The sequence below is a fragment of the Peromyscus eremicus genome, chromosome 7 (assembly GCF_949786415.1).
Source record: "Peromyscus eremicus chromosome 7, PerEre_H2_v1, whole genome shotgun sequence".
In the NCBI taxonomy this organism is placed as follows: Eukaryota; Metazoa; Chordata; class Mammalia; order Rodentia; family Cricetidae; genus Peromyscus; species Peromyscus eremicus.
The window spans coordinates 80,793,628-80,808,939 of record NC_081422.1 but is presented as its reverse complement, the minus strand read 5'-3'; the positions used below and the strand labels follow the sequence as shown (position 1 = coordinate 80,808,939).

At 41.0% G+C, this 15,312-nt stretch overlaps 1 protein-coding gene across 1 annotated transcript in view; it reads left to right on the top strand.

Moving 5' to 3' along the window:
- The window catches only part of Snap91 (synaptosome associated protein 91), a 115,467-nt gene that overhangs the window by 41,211 nt on the left and 58,944 nt on the right, over positions 1-15,312 (top strand). Inside the window, exons 2-7 of the mRNA XM_059267047.1 lie at positions 31-173; positions 815-890; positions 1,575-1,677; positions 3,341-3,434; positions 4,895-5,006; positions 12,601-12,707. Of these exons, the coding sequence (XP_059123030.1) occupies positions 31-173; positions 815-890; positions 1,575-1,677; positions 3,341-3,434; positions 4,895-5,006; positions 12,601-12,707 (635 nt within the window). The remainder of the gene's footprint in view (positions 1-30; positions 174-814; positions 891-1,574; positions 1,678-3,340; positions 3,435-4,894; positions 5,007-12,600; positions 12,708-15,312) is intronic.

Sequence of the window (15,312 nt, the reverse complement as noted above, 5' to 3'; positions counted from 1 at the left end):
ATAGTTACTGGATATCTTATATTTTCATAGATTTGATCCAGGCTACCAATGAGACCAATGTCAATATTCCTCAGATGGCCGACACCCTCTTTGAGCGAGCAACAAACAGTAGCTGGGTGGTGGTATTTAAAGCTTTAGTGACCACACACCATCTCATGGTGCACGGAAATGAGGTAACCCAATACACAACTGTTTCTTGGTAGAGGCGGGGGTGGCGAAATATGGTAATTTATGACCCTTGAATTTTCACTCATGATGGAAAGAAGAAATAAGTGCTTCACATTCATTCTGAGTATAATTTCAACCTTGGATTTAGCTATCTTTAAAAATGTATTTTGAGTTGGACTTGTATCTCAGTGATACAGAAGCATTTAAGTTTATAATATGCATTATGAATGTATGAGCAGGTGAAAATGTTAAAGGGAAGGATCAGGAGGGCCATTTTCCTATAGGAAGTATTCCTTTGTGTCTTCGAATGAAGATTGCTTTAATGGAATGTTTACTTTTGAAAAATATTGATAAAATTAAATTACTTCTTTTATATGCAATTCCTAGTGAAGCCTATTGAATTTTCGTTGTTTCTGGCATAGACAGAAGTAAAAGGTCACAAAATTTAATTATGATTCAATGACTGTTTCTCTGGAGTTTTAAAAACAATTTCTCCCTTAGAGAAAGTGAGCAGCATAGGATGCATTGTAACTAAGTGAACACAATAAAAAATTGTAAACATAAGTAAATACCGCTTTAGCATCAGAAGTTATTTAAAGGTATGATGTGAAAATATGGATATTTAATTCTAATTTTTGTTTTTCAGAGATTTATTCAGTATTTGGCCTCTAGAAATACGCTATTCAACCTCAGCAACTTTCTGGATAAAAGTGGATCCCATGGTGAGAAAATAAAATCTGGGGGTGGCCATTAATCCAAGGTCATTGTTACAGATAGTCTCATTGGTCTCTTAAGAACATAATATGAAAGTAACTTAAATTAATTATTTCATTATATACAATTTAGCATATGAAATATATATTAATTTTACTTTATCACTTCGAGTGTTCACTTTAAAAGGTGAACCTTAAGTGAATCTGTCTTACAGTTTAGGAGACGAGGGAACTAAAGATGTCAACCAATGAATAAGAAAAAAGATTCCCCTCTTAAATGTTTTATAGGTTAATGTAGCTTGAGTTGTTACCTCTGGTTAATTCATTCTATTTGCTTGCTGTTACGTACATGTAAGACTAGATAGACCCATACCAGATGGCTGTGTGTATTACATAAGAAACAGGCTATTATTTGTAACAGTGAACACAAGTCCAAGGAGAAAGATCAGAAAAGACTTTCTGTACAGGACAGTATCATCACCGTATTGAGTGACCAGAGTGCCCCATACGGAAGACTCTCGGCCTGCAGGCAGGATGGTAAATAAGGCTTGCAGTCACATGTTCAGCTCTGTCTGTCTCAGAGGCAGTCATGACAAGCCCTGTCTATTTTGAGGAGCTAAAAAAATAATTACTAGTATGCAAAGTACAATGAAAGGCATTGTGTTCATGGCTTCATCTCCTCTCTCTCCCCAGGTTACGATATGTCTACGTTCATAAGGCGTTACAGTAGATACTTAAATGAAAAGGCATTCTCCTACAGACAGATGGCATTTGACTTTGCCAGAGTGAAGAAAGGGTATGGCTTTCACTCTCTCTCTTATTTATTTAAGCACAGCAAATCCTCAAGGCATACAAGATTTATTTAAACTTATATGCCAACTAACGTTGATCCTGAAAGGCCCATTTCCCAGTCAGTCACCTGAAGAAACAGCTTAGTAAGTTGGTATGCTAGAAGTTCCCATGGAGCTGTGTGGTACTTTGTGTGTTCATGCATAAAAGGCTGATTTGCTGTTCAGACATTATGTGATGCAAATACTTGTTAAAACCGACTTAACACTCTTTTCTTTTAATTTTCCTTGATGATTTCTTTTTACATTTAATTTTTTTATGTTCATTGGTGTTTTGCTTGCATATATGTCTGGGTGAAGGTGTCAGATCCCCTGGAACTGGAATTATAGACAGTTGTGAGCTGCCATGTGGGTTCTGGGAATTAAACCACGATTCTCTGGAAGAGCAGCCAGTGCTCTTAACCGCTAAGCCATCTCTCCAGCCCCTCGACATTCTTAATGTAAATATCTTTAAATAACTTAAGGAGAGAATTGACAAGATTTATTTCAATGTGTAGTGATGTTAGATGAAAATAGTTATTTCTGTGAACTAATTTTTTGTCTTGGTTTTGGTTTTGGTTGGTTGAGACAGGGTTTCTCTGTGTAGGCCTGGCTGTCCTGGAACTTGCTCTGTAGACCAGGCTGGCCTTTAACTCAGAGATTTGCCTGCCTCTGCCTCCCCAGTACTGGGATTAAAGGCATATACCACTATTGCCTGGGTGTTTTTATGAATTTTAATTGAGGTAAAAAAGAACTTGTGTTATGGTGATTTAGTTTTGAGAGGTAATACTTTCCTAGGAAATATACATACCATAATTTAATTATTGATATTACTTACTGATTAAGAAAGCCTCGCCGGGCAGTGGTGTCGCATGCCGTTAGTCCCAGCACTTGGGAGGCAGAGGCAGATCTCTGTGAGTTCGAGGCCAGCCTGGTCTCCAAAGCGAGTTCCAGGAAAGGCGCAAAACTACGCAGAGAAACCCTGTCTCGAAAAACCAAAAAAAAAAAAAAAAAAAAAAAAAGGCCTCAACAAAGCAGAAAAATTGAATTTTAATACATTGTTGCCATTTATTTACCTCTAAATTGATGATTTAATCTGGGCTGGCTGAAGTGTTCAGCCAGAAGTTCATGCAGATCTTTTGTCTGTCCCTAACTAAAAGTAAGGATAAAATGTTGTAAAAGTTTACTGTTTTAGTTTTAGGAATTGATAGAGGGACTACCCCAGAATTTAAGACAGTGTTCTCAACCTTCCTGCAACCCTTTAATACACAGTTCATCATGTGTTGTGACTCCCAACTATAAAATTGGTTTCATTGCTACTCCATAACTAATTTTGCTACTGTTATGAATTATAATATAAATATCTGATGTGCAGGATATATGATATGGGACCCCTGTAAAAGGGTTGTTCAATGACACCCCCCTCAAAGGTCTATGACCCCCAGGTTGAGAGGCACTGATTGAAGAGCACGTGCTGCTCTTCCAGAGGATCTAAGCCAATAGCCACAACCTCTTACGGCCTGACAGTGATCTCAGGAGATTGACCCAGGATGTGAGGAGGGCGGCTCAGAACAAAGACATGGCCTCGTGTTTGCAGTGTGCACAGGATGTGTGCTTCTGTCTGTGTTACAGGGCTGACGGCGTGATGAGGACAATGGTTCCCGAAAAGCTCCTGAAGAGCATGCCCATCCTGCAGGGGCAGATCGATGCGCTGCTGGAGTTTGATGTACGTTTCTCACGTCCACTATTTCTTGCCTAATTGGTCTTTGTGTTTTCTGTAAAGGGGCTACAGGTCAGTAAGAGGTTGCCACAGGATTTGCAAAAGAGTGCCTGCATGTAGATGAATTACAGGACTATTTCGTTCATGCTCTTAGGCCCCCAGAGTTTTCCAGAGTTTACGAGCGGTTTCCTAAGGTCACAGAAAAGGGTGAGCATGGCCTTCTTAGAGCCTTCCGTTGTGAGGAGACTGTAGTTTGTTGTGCTTGTAGGGTGAAGTATGTACAAGTTGTGCCTCAGGCAGCTAAATAACTGTGCTTTCCTATCAAAAACCATCTGACGTGGACTACTTAAGTGACACTGTCCACTTAAGTGTCCAGAGAGTGATTTTGCATTATCATAGATAACAGGTCTTCTCTGGCAAAGTCACTAAGTATTATTTATTTGTCAAAAACATACATGTTGGGGCTGGAGGAATGGTTCAGTGGTTAAGAAAGTAGCTTCTCTTGTAGAGAACCGAGTCTGATTTACTATACCCACATGGCAGCTCACAACCATCTATAGTTCCAGTTCCCAGGGGATCAGCTTCCCTTTCCTGACCTCCATGAGCACCAGGCATACAAGTGTTACACAGACATACACACAGGCAAAATAGTTTTATATATATAAAATAATTTTTAGAAAACATACCTGAATGTGGCTGCGGTGATAGATACATTGATGCATATGTGTGATAAAGTTGTGTAGAACTAAATACAACCATAGTGTATTCAATGAATCTAGGGAACTCAGACTGTAGTCAGTTGTGTCGTTCAGTATCCTGTCTGTGACATGATTACCTAGAGTTCTGTGGGCTCTTTACTACGTCTGGGAGAAACTAGGTCAATGCCACATGGGATCCCCCTCTCTTACTTCTTACAACTGCTCGTAAATGTATAATTAACTCAAGAATAGCAGGTAAGAGGCCCTGACTCATGAAAAGGAGGTACTTTGACATGCAGGAAAGTTCTGAGCCCTCACTGTCAGCTCTTCTGTGATTTGAGTTGTCTAAAACGCTTTCCTCAAAGACTCCTAGCTTAAAGTCTTTGTTAAGATTCCACGACTTAGGCTATAATTGAGCCCTACTCAGGACAACTAAGTCTTGTGAAATTTGAAGTAGAAATTGCAAACCATCACAACGGTTTTTGACAGATTTTTACAGTAAGGTCCTTATAGGACAGCTAATCTGAATGTTTTTTCTTTCTTTTAATTTATCTATTTTTAGCTTTCCTCTTCCTTACTAAGGGTTCTAGCTTAGATAATTGGTGCATATGAGACCAGTCATTTGGTATTGCTAGTCTTACTAAAAATTACCCAACATTTTTAGAATATGAGTGAATTTCTCAGTGGTCATTTGTGACATTTTATTATGTTTTAAGAAGAATATTAATTTGATGATGTGCAGCTAAAGTTAAATGCTCATTTTTCTAGGTGCATCCAAATGAACTAACAAATGGTGTCATAAATGCTGCATTTATGCTTCTTTTCAAAGATCTTATCAAACTTTTCGCTTGCTACAATGATGGCGTCATTAACTTACTTGGTAAGTGACCCCGCTGTGGAACGTTGGGCTGATGGGGCTGTGATAAGGTTGACAAATTCTGTGAGGCCGACTCCCTTGTCTCACTTCTTGAGCCCTCAATGGGTGCATCAGCAGAAGCAGTGTTGTGTCAGATGCCATGATACCAAGGAACTCCCAAGGGTGGTGCTAGCTGAGCCACGTGGCTGAGGGGTTAAATCCATAGCTAGGGTAGACATCTAGCACAAGGTAGGCAGATTGATGATCTCCCTACTCAAAGGACCTGTCCCACTGAGGATCAGCAGTGATGAGAGGCACACACCAACTAAGGTAGAAACCCTCTGCTGTGCGGCCTGTTCGCTCTTCCTTCTGATGTCATTACCACTCCTATACCGTTCTCTCGCCCTCACTGTTAAAAGCCTGTTGGCAGTCTGTGCCTCTTGATCTGCATAGTTATCTATTTTGAAGGCAGATTCACTTCCTTCGCCCAGGTCCATCCTGATCTCCTTGTCATCAATACTTCAGCTTAACATTGCCAAATCCCTATCATCCAACCCAATAGCAGTTGCTCCCCACAGTTTGGTAGTCTCCCCTAAGTCTTGTTACAAGAGGAAAGGCAGATAGTGTACTATCAAAGACTTGGCTATGAAAATTTCATTCTCTTATTCAGATCACCCCTTTGCAGAAATATTATAAACTATGTTACTTCCAGCTAGTACCAAACTGGGATTTTCTTCTTCCTCTTTTAGCTGGTCATGAGGATTTCCTAGAGGCCACAGATAGGATTCAAAGGTTATTTGAGAGAAATGGCTATGCACAAGAGAGACTCAGTGCTCTGGAAATGGGGCTTCTGTTCACACAACCTGTCTACTTATTCATGGCTTGCTCAATTGATAATATCATATATCCTAAAATATCCTTGTGTTTGTCCAACTTTACAACTTGGTAGATTACATAGTACCCACTCTGTGTCTGAGGACCACTTGGTTCTCTTTGGTCAGGATCTTGGTCTCTAGAAGTAAACCAACGATGGCTACTCTTAAGGACATCACTGCTGTCTGAAGAAGGCATGGCTTTGTTGTCAAGCACTATGGACCTGTGCTGGAGCATGATAGAGGGATTTCATAACATGTAAATGTGTTGCACACTACTTGAGTACCTTTAGATTTTTCTGGAACCAAGGCTTAAGATTGGAGTGGTTGTGGAACTTTCTGTTGCCTGAGCTCTCTCTTATCTGTCACTGTGCAGGATGCTCTCCTTACAGCAGCACGCACACACATGTTCTGTGTGTTTCCTGAAAAACCGAAGCAGCTTAGCAGACTTTAGACTGTGTCTTATTTGCAAGGAGCTCCAATTGCAAAATGTACCTTTGACATAAAGAGTTCTCTAAACTACCCAGACTTTTGGACACTCAGAAACCTTATTAAGGTGGCATGTCCTTCTGTCTCCCCCTTTGACTTTTTATGTCACTTATCAAGACATCTCTTGATACCTGCAGTTCTTGCCCAGTAGGTACTATCATCCTGGTATCATCAGAATAATGTCCTATGGGATTGTGACAGCCAAGACAGGTTGATGTCCTTAAAATGAGACGATGGTTATAAACTTGCACCTCTGCCTGCTGACAGCGACTCCTTCTGATGGTCTCTGTTCACTGGGGGAGAGATCAATGCATTTTCTACCTCAGTAACCACTTCCAAGGTGCCAAGAAGTGTGTTGATTCTCCTCTGGTGAAAGAGGACACATTTGGATCTCTGTGAGTCGGGGGCTCATTGCATGATTAAGCTTACAGTAACCATTGTTAACCTCTGAAACATTTTTTGCCCAAACCAAACATGCAGAGATGAAGTAGAATTATTATTCCCGTGTCTTCACAGGGATCAGCGAAGTGTGGCAACTTTGCTAGTGTCAAAGTGTGTCCCTTTTCAGGAAACAAAGGAAATACCCACAAGTCATTCTATACATCCCCTGGATGTATCTCCTGGTCACAAAGCTTCCATCCAAACTGGTGGAACATCAGGTCACATCAGTCCCCCTGGGGCAGCAGTATCTTAGAGTCAGCATTTCTTAAAGTCTGGGTGGATAAGCCCACCCCCACTTTCCAGAGTCCATGCTCAGGCTCAAATCACCAGCCTTTGGTGTGTTTACCAAAGTTGATAAATGGCTGATCATATTGCAAATCTAATTTACTGTTCTTTCTTTCCTGCTCAGTAGCTTTAGGAGTCCATTCCAGTTTTCCAATTTGTTATCACTTAGGGTTGATGAGTTCATGGCACAGGTGTGGGATGGGGTAACTGGGTACCTAATCAGATTTATATTTCAGATCGACATACTTCCTGAAGTTTTGTTTTGTGTGGGAGTGTTTGCCTGCCCGTATGCTTGTGTACCGTCAGCAGTGCCCATGGGATCAGAAGAGGGCATTGATCCCCTGGAACTGGAGTCACAGAGTGTTGTGAGCCACCATGTGGATGCTGGGAATCAAACCCAGGCCCTCTGGAAGAGCAACGAGTGTTCTTAACCTCTGAGCCGTCTCTCCAGCCCCTAACACGAACACATTTTTAGAATTAATAAGTTATGAAATACTTCTGATAAAAATGTTTGTTTTTGTGTAGCTATAACTAAATTTGTTATCTTGCTTTTTATCTGGCAAATGTCCAGTCCACAAAAATTTGTGAGATTTTGACCTTCTTTTGGCATGCAAATCCTCCCTCCTGAGTCAGACTCTGTACATGTCTGCCCCTCAGAAAGCTCTAGACTAGAATGATATTCCCCTTGCAGCCACGGGGTGCCAGACCTGTAAGCCAGCCTGACTGATCTTGTAGTTGCTTAACTCCAACGTAGGTGAGGAGCTTCTACATACAGCCTCATGATGATCTCTGTGTCATCATGGCGTTTCTGCTGAAAGACAGCTGGGAAGAGGAATTGGGAGGTTCAAGCAAAATGAACCCCGCTCCCAAGCCGGAATATTTTTTTCCTTTCTGAACAGGCTGGTCATCCTTAGAACTTAGTATCTTATTCTTAATAGACTAGAATTACTGGGTTCTAAATCACATTTGGGGTCATAAAGCAGCTGGCAGGGAGAGAGGGTTATGGGAACAGAGAGGAACTGTGTATGAGGAAAATCTTATTTTCCCAGGAAGCCTGGGCTGACAAGATACAGTCTTGAAGTACCACAGTTAGACTTTGCCTCCAGCCTGACATGAAATCATGTGTTTTCCTTCTCTTTCTAAAGCTCCTCCACAGAAGTGAGAGCAGCCGCTTATCTCTGTTGTTTTATTAGCCTTGCTCCCCCTGTGGTGGACCATCCCACGGCTTGCTAAGCTTCATTCTAGAAGAGTATAGGAAGCTTAACACAGTCTATGGTGATCCCAGCTTTCTGGGGGCAAAGATGGTCATCACCTGCAATTCTAACCAGGTTGTAAACCTGATCCCAAACTGGAGTCTCATCAGGTACCAAATACTGTGTCTTCAAAACAAAACAAAAACAGAAGAAGAAACAGAAACTGCTTTACATTTTCTATCTAGAGAGGAATTTATATAGGAGGCTGGGGGCCTCTATAATTAATGGAAGCCTCCAGCAACTGGCTCTGGGCTCTGTCTCCTGAAGGAACGCCTAGGATAGAGTGCCCATGTTTATAGAATCTGCTTCTCTGAGGCTGCCTCTTCAGGTTACTTTACAAATAAGAAGCTGCAACCACCCAGCTTCTTCACAGCACCAGGCAGCTGGGAAATGGACCCTTGAAGCTGTAATCCAGGATTAAGGATGATCACATGACTGTTACTTTAATCATGACTCCTCTAAATCCAGGAAGCTGGGCAATGGGTAGCAGGATGCTACAGGCAGGCCATCTCAGCTGCTCGGGCCTCTGCCTGTCAGAAGCAATAGACTGAGCAGCAGCAGAAAGGCGCAGGAAGACAGCTCCTGCCTCAGGGTTATCTTGTAGCTCTAGTCCGTGTGCAGGGCTGAGTCTGGTGGGTGGGGCCAGTCACTCACATCAAGCACATTGCTCTTGGGGGGACGGAGAGATGTTTGCCTTCTTTGGGGACAGATTTTTGCCCTAAATATGAAGTTCAAAATCAAATGAATTTTCATTTCAGGTTAGAGATGTTATTAAAGCAGATATGCAGATTTTCCTATTAACTTTTTTACAGGTCACTCTTACAGATGTGAGCTTTTTCCTAGGGCTTATGAGCCACCAATCAGTTCTTTCTGTCCTGACCATTTTGATGAGCAGCGTTGCGATTCTTAGTGTTTGTAGCTTCGTAAATCCAGATACCGGATTCTTCCCTGACCCTGCACAGTCGCTGAAACTGAACTCTTCACCTCTTCGCTCCTAATCTCTTTTCTCGTTAAGCCCTTGCTCTTTTCCACCTGCAACCCCGATTATCTTTGTTGCTCATCGTTCTGGGCTCCGCAGCCTGCCAGCAATGACATCTTGTTGGTTCTTTCTCGTCCTCTCTCACTTAGCTTTATTCCTATTTCAGCATCAAGAGCAATGGCTTTGGTGCCTGCAGTTCCCTTAGCAATCCGACAAGTTCAGCCATGTCGTTCTTCCCTCTGTTGTACTGACAGCCGCTCAGCCGTGTTGATTTCATACGTAGAAGGCATCAAGAAGGCAATTTCTGGTTAGATGAAAACAATAGCTTATTTGGGCCATTTTAATTTTTAATTTGACAACACTAGCTCACTGGCTAAATTGGGAGGGGGAAAGGTTATAGGTCCATTGAATTGTTTTGTATCAAGGACTTTTGGGAAGTGCTCCAAGCATCTCTTTTGTTCTGCTGTGTAGCCTCCATCAGCATGGTCAGAACTGCTCTTGGTAAAGTGACAGTCTTAACTAGCAGATAGGCACACAAGACTGGGCTCCTGATTGTTTTGAGGCAAGTATGTGCTTTGCTTATAGGAGTGAGCCTTGTCAAAATGTGTGTTGGTTGAAATCAAAGACTTCACGACTGTAGTTTGTGTGTAAATTGGAGACAGTTTGGATGTTCTCTTAGTCCAGGTTTCCAATGCTGTGATGAAACCCCATGACCAAAACCAAGTTGGGGAGGAAAAGGTTTATTCCACTTACAGTTCCATATCACTGTTCATCCTTAAAGGCAGTCAGGGCAGGAACTTAAATAGGGCAGGAACCTGGAGACAGGAGCTAATTGATGAAGATGCTATGGAGGAGTGCTGCTTACTGGTTTGAAATTGCGGCTTGCTCAGCCTGCTTACTTATAGACCCCAGGACTGCCCACCCAGAGGTGGCACTGCCCATAATGGACTGGGCCCTCCCACATCAATCACTAAGTAAGAAAATTCCCTGCAGGCTTGCCCGCAGCCCCGTCTTATACAGCCTGATTTTATAGAGGCATTTTCTTAATTAAGGTTCCCTCCTCTCAGATGACTGTGGCTTGTGTCACTGTGACATAGAAACTAGCTGGGGCAGGTGCTATAAAACTTGAAATTGATTTTCACAGTGAAACTCTTGACATCCAAGTGGGATGTCTTGCTTAACTAAGGCCTAGTTATATCTATGTGGAAATCTATTCCAAAGTCAATGCTGAAACGTATCACAGTTTTGCAGATGTCAAATTTGATCATTTCAGGTACTGAAAAACAAGATGTTATCTTTAGTGGGGAAGAAAAGATGTTCACTTCCATAGAATAGGACTTTGTCTGGACCCTTCCTTCTGTGACTGCAGGGGATGAAGGAGCCGCTCAGATTCGCCACAGCAGTAGAACACCGTGTTGCCTTCTTGTGTCATTGCTATTACACTATCAGAGAAACAACTACCATATTATAGCCTGGAGAGAGGGCGATTGAAGGCTCTTCGTACTGAAGCCCAACTTACCATGAAAAAACAAAACAAAAAGAGATGCAAGAGACAGAGAAAATTGTGTAACCGTTGATGTATTAATTCAAAGGGAAAAGTGATATTACCCAATTTGATTTCTTTTCTCATGTTGCTTCTGAAGATTGGATAGTGAGAAATAAGTTAGATGATAGTAAAGAGAACTAATTTAAGAAATTTGAACAAAATGGTCTGAAAAGTGAAGGGAAGACCGGAAGAAGTATAATTTTTCAGAATAAATCCCAATTTTCCATTTTTTACAGCACAAAAGGGTTTCTTCCATTGTGCCAGCATGATGCTGTCAGTAGCATTACAAACCAGGCTAAGGTAGATGAGAAATGACCTTCAGATTTGACCTCTGTTTCCAGCAAGTCGTCCCTGCTGTCATGTCTCTTTTTTTATGACCCACTGAGTTTGACCAGGCTTGACCGTGAGCATGAGTGGGGGCCATTTACAGAAGTGTGGCCAGCTTGTCAGCTATCCTTTCTAAAACAGTAATAATAATAACAATAATAATGATAAATAGAACTCATCTTGCCAGATCTAGGCATGAAGAAAACAATGTTTGTTTCCTTGAAAAAGGCTTGACTTAAGTGCCCCATAAGGAAGGTCTGTGTTAAAAGTCAAATTATCAAAGGCTGTCAACAGAAGGTAATGAGTAGTTACCCCAGGTAAATAGTTCTTCACCTAATTATATATTTTCAAACTTTTCTGAAGAAAATTACCAAAAATACTTTTGAGGTAGTAAAATTACAAGCTGAATGACATGAAGAACTCTCATTTGAGAGAATATAGATGTAGCATGGCTTTAACCATGTGCAGACTTAGAGGGATGCATTTATAAAGCAGGTGCCGGCTACCTGTTGCTCCATCTCCACTCTGGACAGTCCTTTACTGCATTGCCCACTGGTCATGACTGACAGAGTGAAATGGTGAATAGCTGGCAAAAACTCTGAGAAAGTTCTAGTTTTCTTTTAAACTAGTATCTGAAAAACACATTGCCATACTGTAATTAAAACAAAGTACCCTAATGACTGAGTTCTAGACTGGGGGTTGGATAATAACAAAAGAGAAGAACAAGGTGATCGCTGTTAGTAAAGTTGAGAAAAAGACTAGGTTCACAAAGCAGAAAGTCAGGAAAGGTTTGGTGAGCCAGATGACATTATAAGAGTCCTCTACTTTATAATTCAAAAACACACTATAATATTTGACAGAAATAATTTATGACCAGTCTACTCATCAACTTACATGAATATAAAGAATGCTTCAGTTCTAGAAGATTTAATAAATGATTGGTTTAAAGTATATTGATTATTGCTTTATATGACTAAGTAAGAAAATAATGACCCTAGGGCTGGGATGTCACCTGGTATAGAGCGTTCAGTCTCCAGCATCCAAGAGAGAGAGCAGATAAGAAGGACAGGAGACAGGAGAGAAACAAAAGAATAAGGATGCTGTGGAATGTAGCTATAGCTTTGAGTTGAGGTTGTCATTGGGAACAGTTTTTAAAACAAATCCAGAAGCGTGGGGGTCATGAATTAACCTGTGGTGGTGGGTCCTGTATGCTTCTGACTCAGTTTTTTGTTGCTGAAATTGCTTCCTGGGAGACAGATGATGACCATGCACCTTTCTTCACCTACTCCGCTTCCTTGTCGGTTCTATTTTAATGTTTTCCTGCCTACGCTTTTACTCAGGCCTTAAGCTTTCAGTAGCATTGGAACGAAAGCTTAGAGTAAAACAGAATACTGTTTTCAAACTGTTTATCGCTTATCTCTTCTAGAAAAGTTTTTTGAGATGAAGAAAGGACAATGTAAAGACGCGCTAGAAATTTACAAACGATTTCTAACTAGAATGACCCGAGTGTCCGAATTTCTCAAGGTGGCGGAGGTAAGTGGTCCAGGCTTTGTTGCTAAGGAACTAGTGTGCAGCATAACATCTGGTCAGATAAGACATCTATCTAGCACCAGTCCAGGATATATGAGGATGAGAGTTGAGCTTATAGTCACCTCCCCCACCTGTCAGTCAGAGCAGTGTTCCACACCCCTGCCTCCCAATCAGATGCACTCAAATGAAGTGTCCATGGGTTATGTATGACATTGGTTCTGTTCTACAAATTGGCCCAGTCCTCCCTTCCCCCAATGGCCATTTTGTTGTTGTTATAAGAAACTGCTATATTCTGAACTCTTCATTTGCCTTTAGAAAAATCTATCCATTGTTCATAAAGTATAAATCATGAGTCCTGATCTCCCTTACCCTGTCAGTGACTTAATCATAATGAAAAGGCTAAAGTATAAATTATTTTATGGAGATTACACATTGTTTCTTAAGGATACTCATTACACTTAATCATAACAACTGCAAAACACAGTTGGCGTTCCTGAGATTATCTGTAAAGTGGAGTTTTGGTTTGTTTGCTTGTTTTTTCTCTTATGAAATCCAGTACTTGACTTGTGCTGATCCTGGAAGTGATGGCGTTAATGTAGCCCTCTGCTGGGTTGACCAGTGGCTTTTTCTCTCATGTGTTGACTGACAGCTAGAGCCTGGGGTGCGGCGTGATTGGCTCCAGGCTCAACAGTGAAGCCTGTAATGCTGTGGACGTGGGACGTTCCTGACATGCCTGTACTTCTTTATTATTATCACAAAATTGCCTGAGTTTTTCTGCTACACAGGTTTCATTGTTTATATTTTGTATGATTTTCCCTATGGTGTAGCCACAGTTATTAGTATAATCTAGTAAAAATTGCTCAGTTCTTTCTGTGAAAGGATCAGTTACATCCAGGCACTCTGCACAGAAGATTGCTTCATTACCCCACTATCTCCTGGGAAAGGTACATCCCAGTTTCCCACTTGTTCTAGAGGAGGCAGACACTGGGCAGTGTGCAGTGTATGCACATACTTCCTCAAATGACACTGGACAGTGACAGTGTGCAGTGTGTGCACAAACTTCCCCAAACAACACTGGACAGTGACAGTGTGCAGTGTGTGCACATACTTCCTAAAATGACACTGGACAGGGCAGTATGCAGTGTGTGCACATACTTCCCCAAACAGCAAACAAAGCAAGCCCCAAGAGCTTCAGGAGAAAAGGATTGCTGACACAGATTCTTATTTTTTTTTATAATGTAAGTTTGTGTTTGTATTCCTTCATGCCTCATGTTAGCACCAGTTAAATTTACACCAGTGAAGAAGAGATGCATAGAGAGGTTGTCATTCTAAGGGTCTGTCTTTAAATAACTGCATTATCAATACAGTTTGTGAGTATTTATAAGACTTTTTATTGAATGGGCACTAGTTTTAAAAAACTGTTTTACTAGCCAGGTGGTGGTTTAATCCCAGTACTCGGGAGGCAGAGCCGAGTGGATCTCTGTGAGTTCGAGGCCAGACTGGTCTACAGAGCAAGATCCAGGGGCTGGAGAGATGGCTCAGCTGTTAAAGGCTAGGCTCACAACCAAAAATATAAGAGCAAGATCCGGGACAGGCACCAAAACTACACAGGGAAACCCTGTCTCAAACAAACAAACAAACAAAACCAAAAACAAAAGCCTGTTTTACTAGAATAAGCATCTAAAGTTCAGTGGGATAACTATAATAATTTGTGTTTTCTTTCATACTTAAGTAGTGTTTTTATCATTTGAACACACTGAAGATAGTGTAGAATGATTTGGTTATGATCAGTCAATACAGAAAATTTTCAGTAGATGTACAGACCTTGGTTGTGTCCCAAGCAGCACTCAGGCATCGTATGGGCTCCTACTTGATGGTTAATCTCTAGTTAGAACTATTTTCCTGAAGTGTCTAAGGAAGGCTTTCAGAATGTCATTTTAACAGTGTAACTGCAGCTGAGAGTGTATCTCAGTGATAGAGTGCAATGTGGTTTGTCTGAGGCCCTGAGTTAGATTCCTGCTGCCACAGATGCTAAATGGTAAACTAAAAATGCATCTTAGCTACTTAGAAAGTATTACTGAGCTGTCCAGCACAGTTTCCATGGAAGGCCTCTGGGAACTGCTTAAGTACAGAAGACTCACCATGCTTTAGACTCTTCAACCTACTTAGTTTCTTTGGCCCTCAATTTTATTAATAAACAAATTACAAAGTAAATTATAAATAAAGTCAATTACAAAGTTATAGACTAAGAGTTAAAAGCAATTTTAATATTAGTTAATACATTATCCATTAAAAAATTATTAGACAAGGAAGTTCTATGCAGTGCTTTTAAAAAGTAGGACATTCTCAGTGCTGACATGGACATACCCCTAAGCTGTACTGTTGAATGAAAAATTAAGTCCAATACAAAAGATAAAAATGCAGAGAAAAATGCAAACATGAAATTGCAGGAAAGTGGGCAGACTTGGAAAACACAGTATTAAGTGAGGTGACCCTAACTCAGAAAGGAAATACATAAATGCATAAATAGTTGTAAGTGTGGGTATAGTGTAATACTTAGAAGGGAGACCAAGAGAAAGTAACATTAGGTGACGGGGAAGGACAGAAT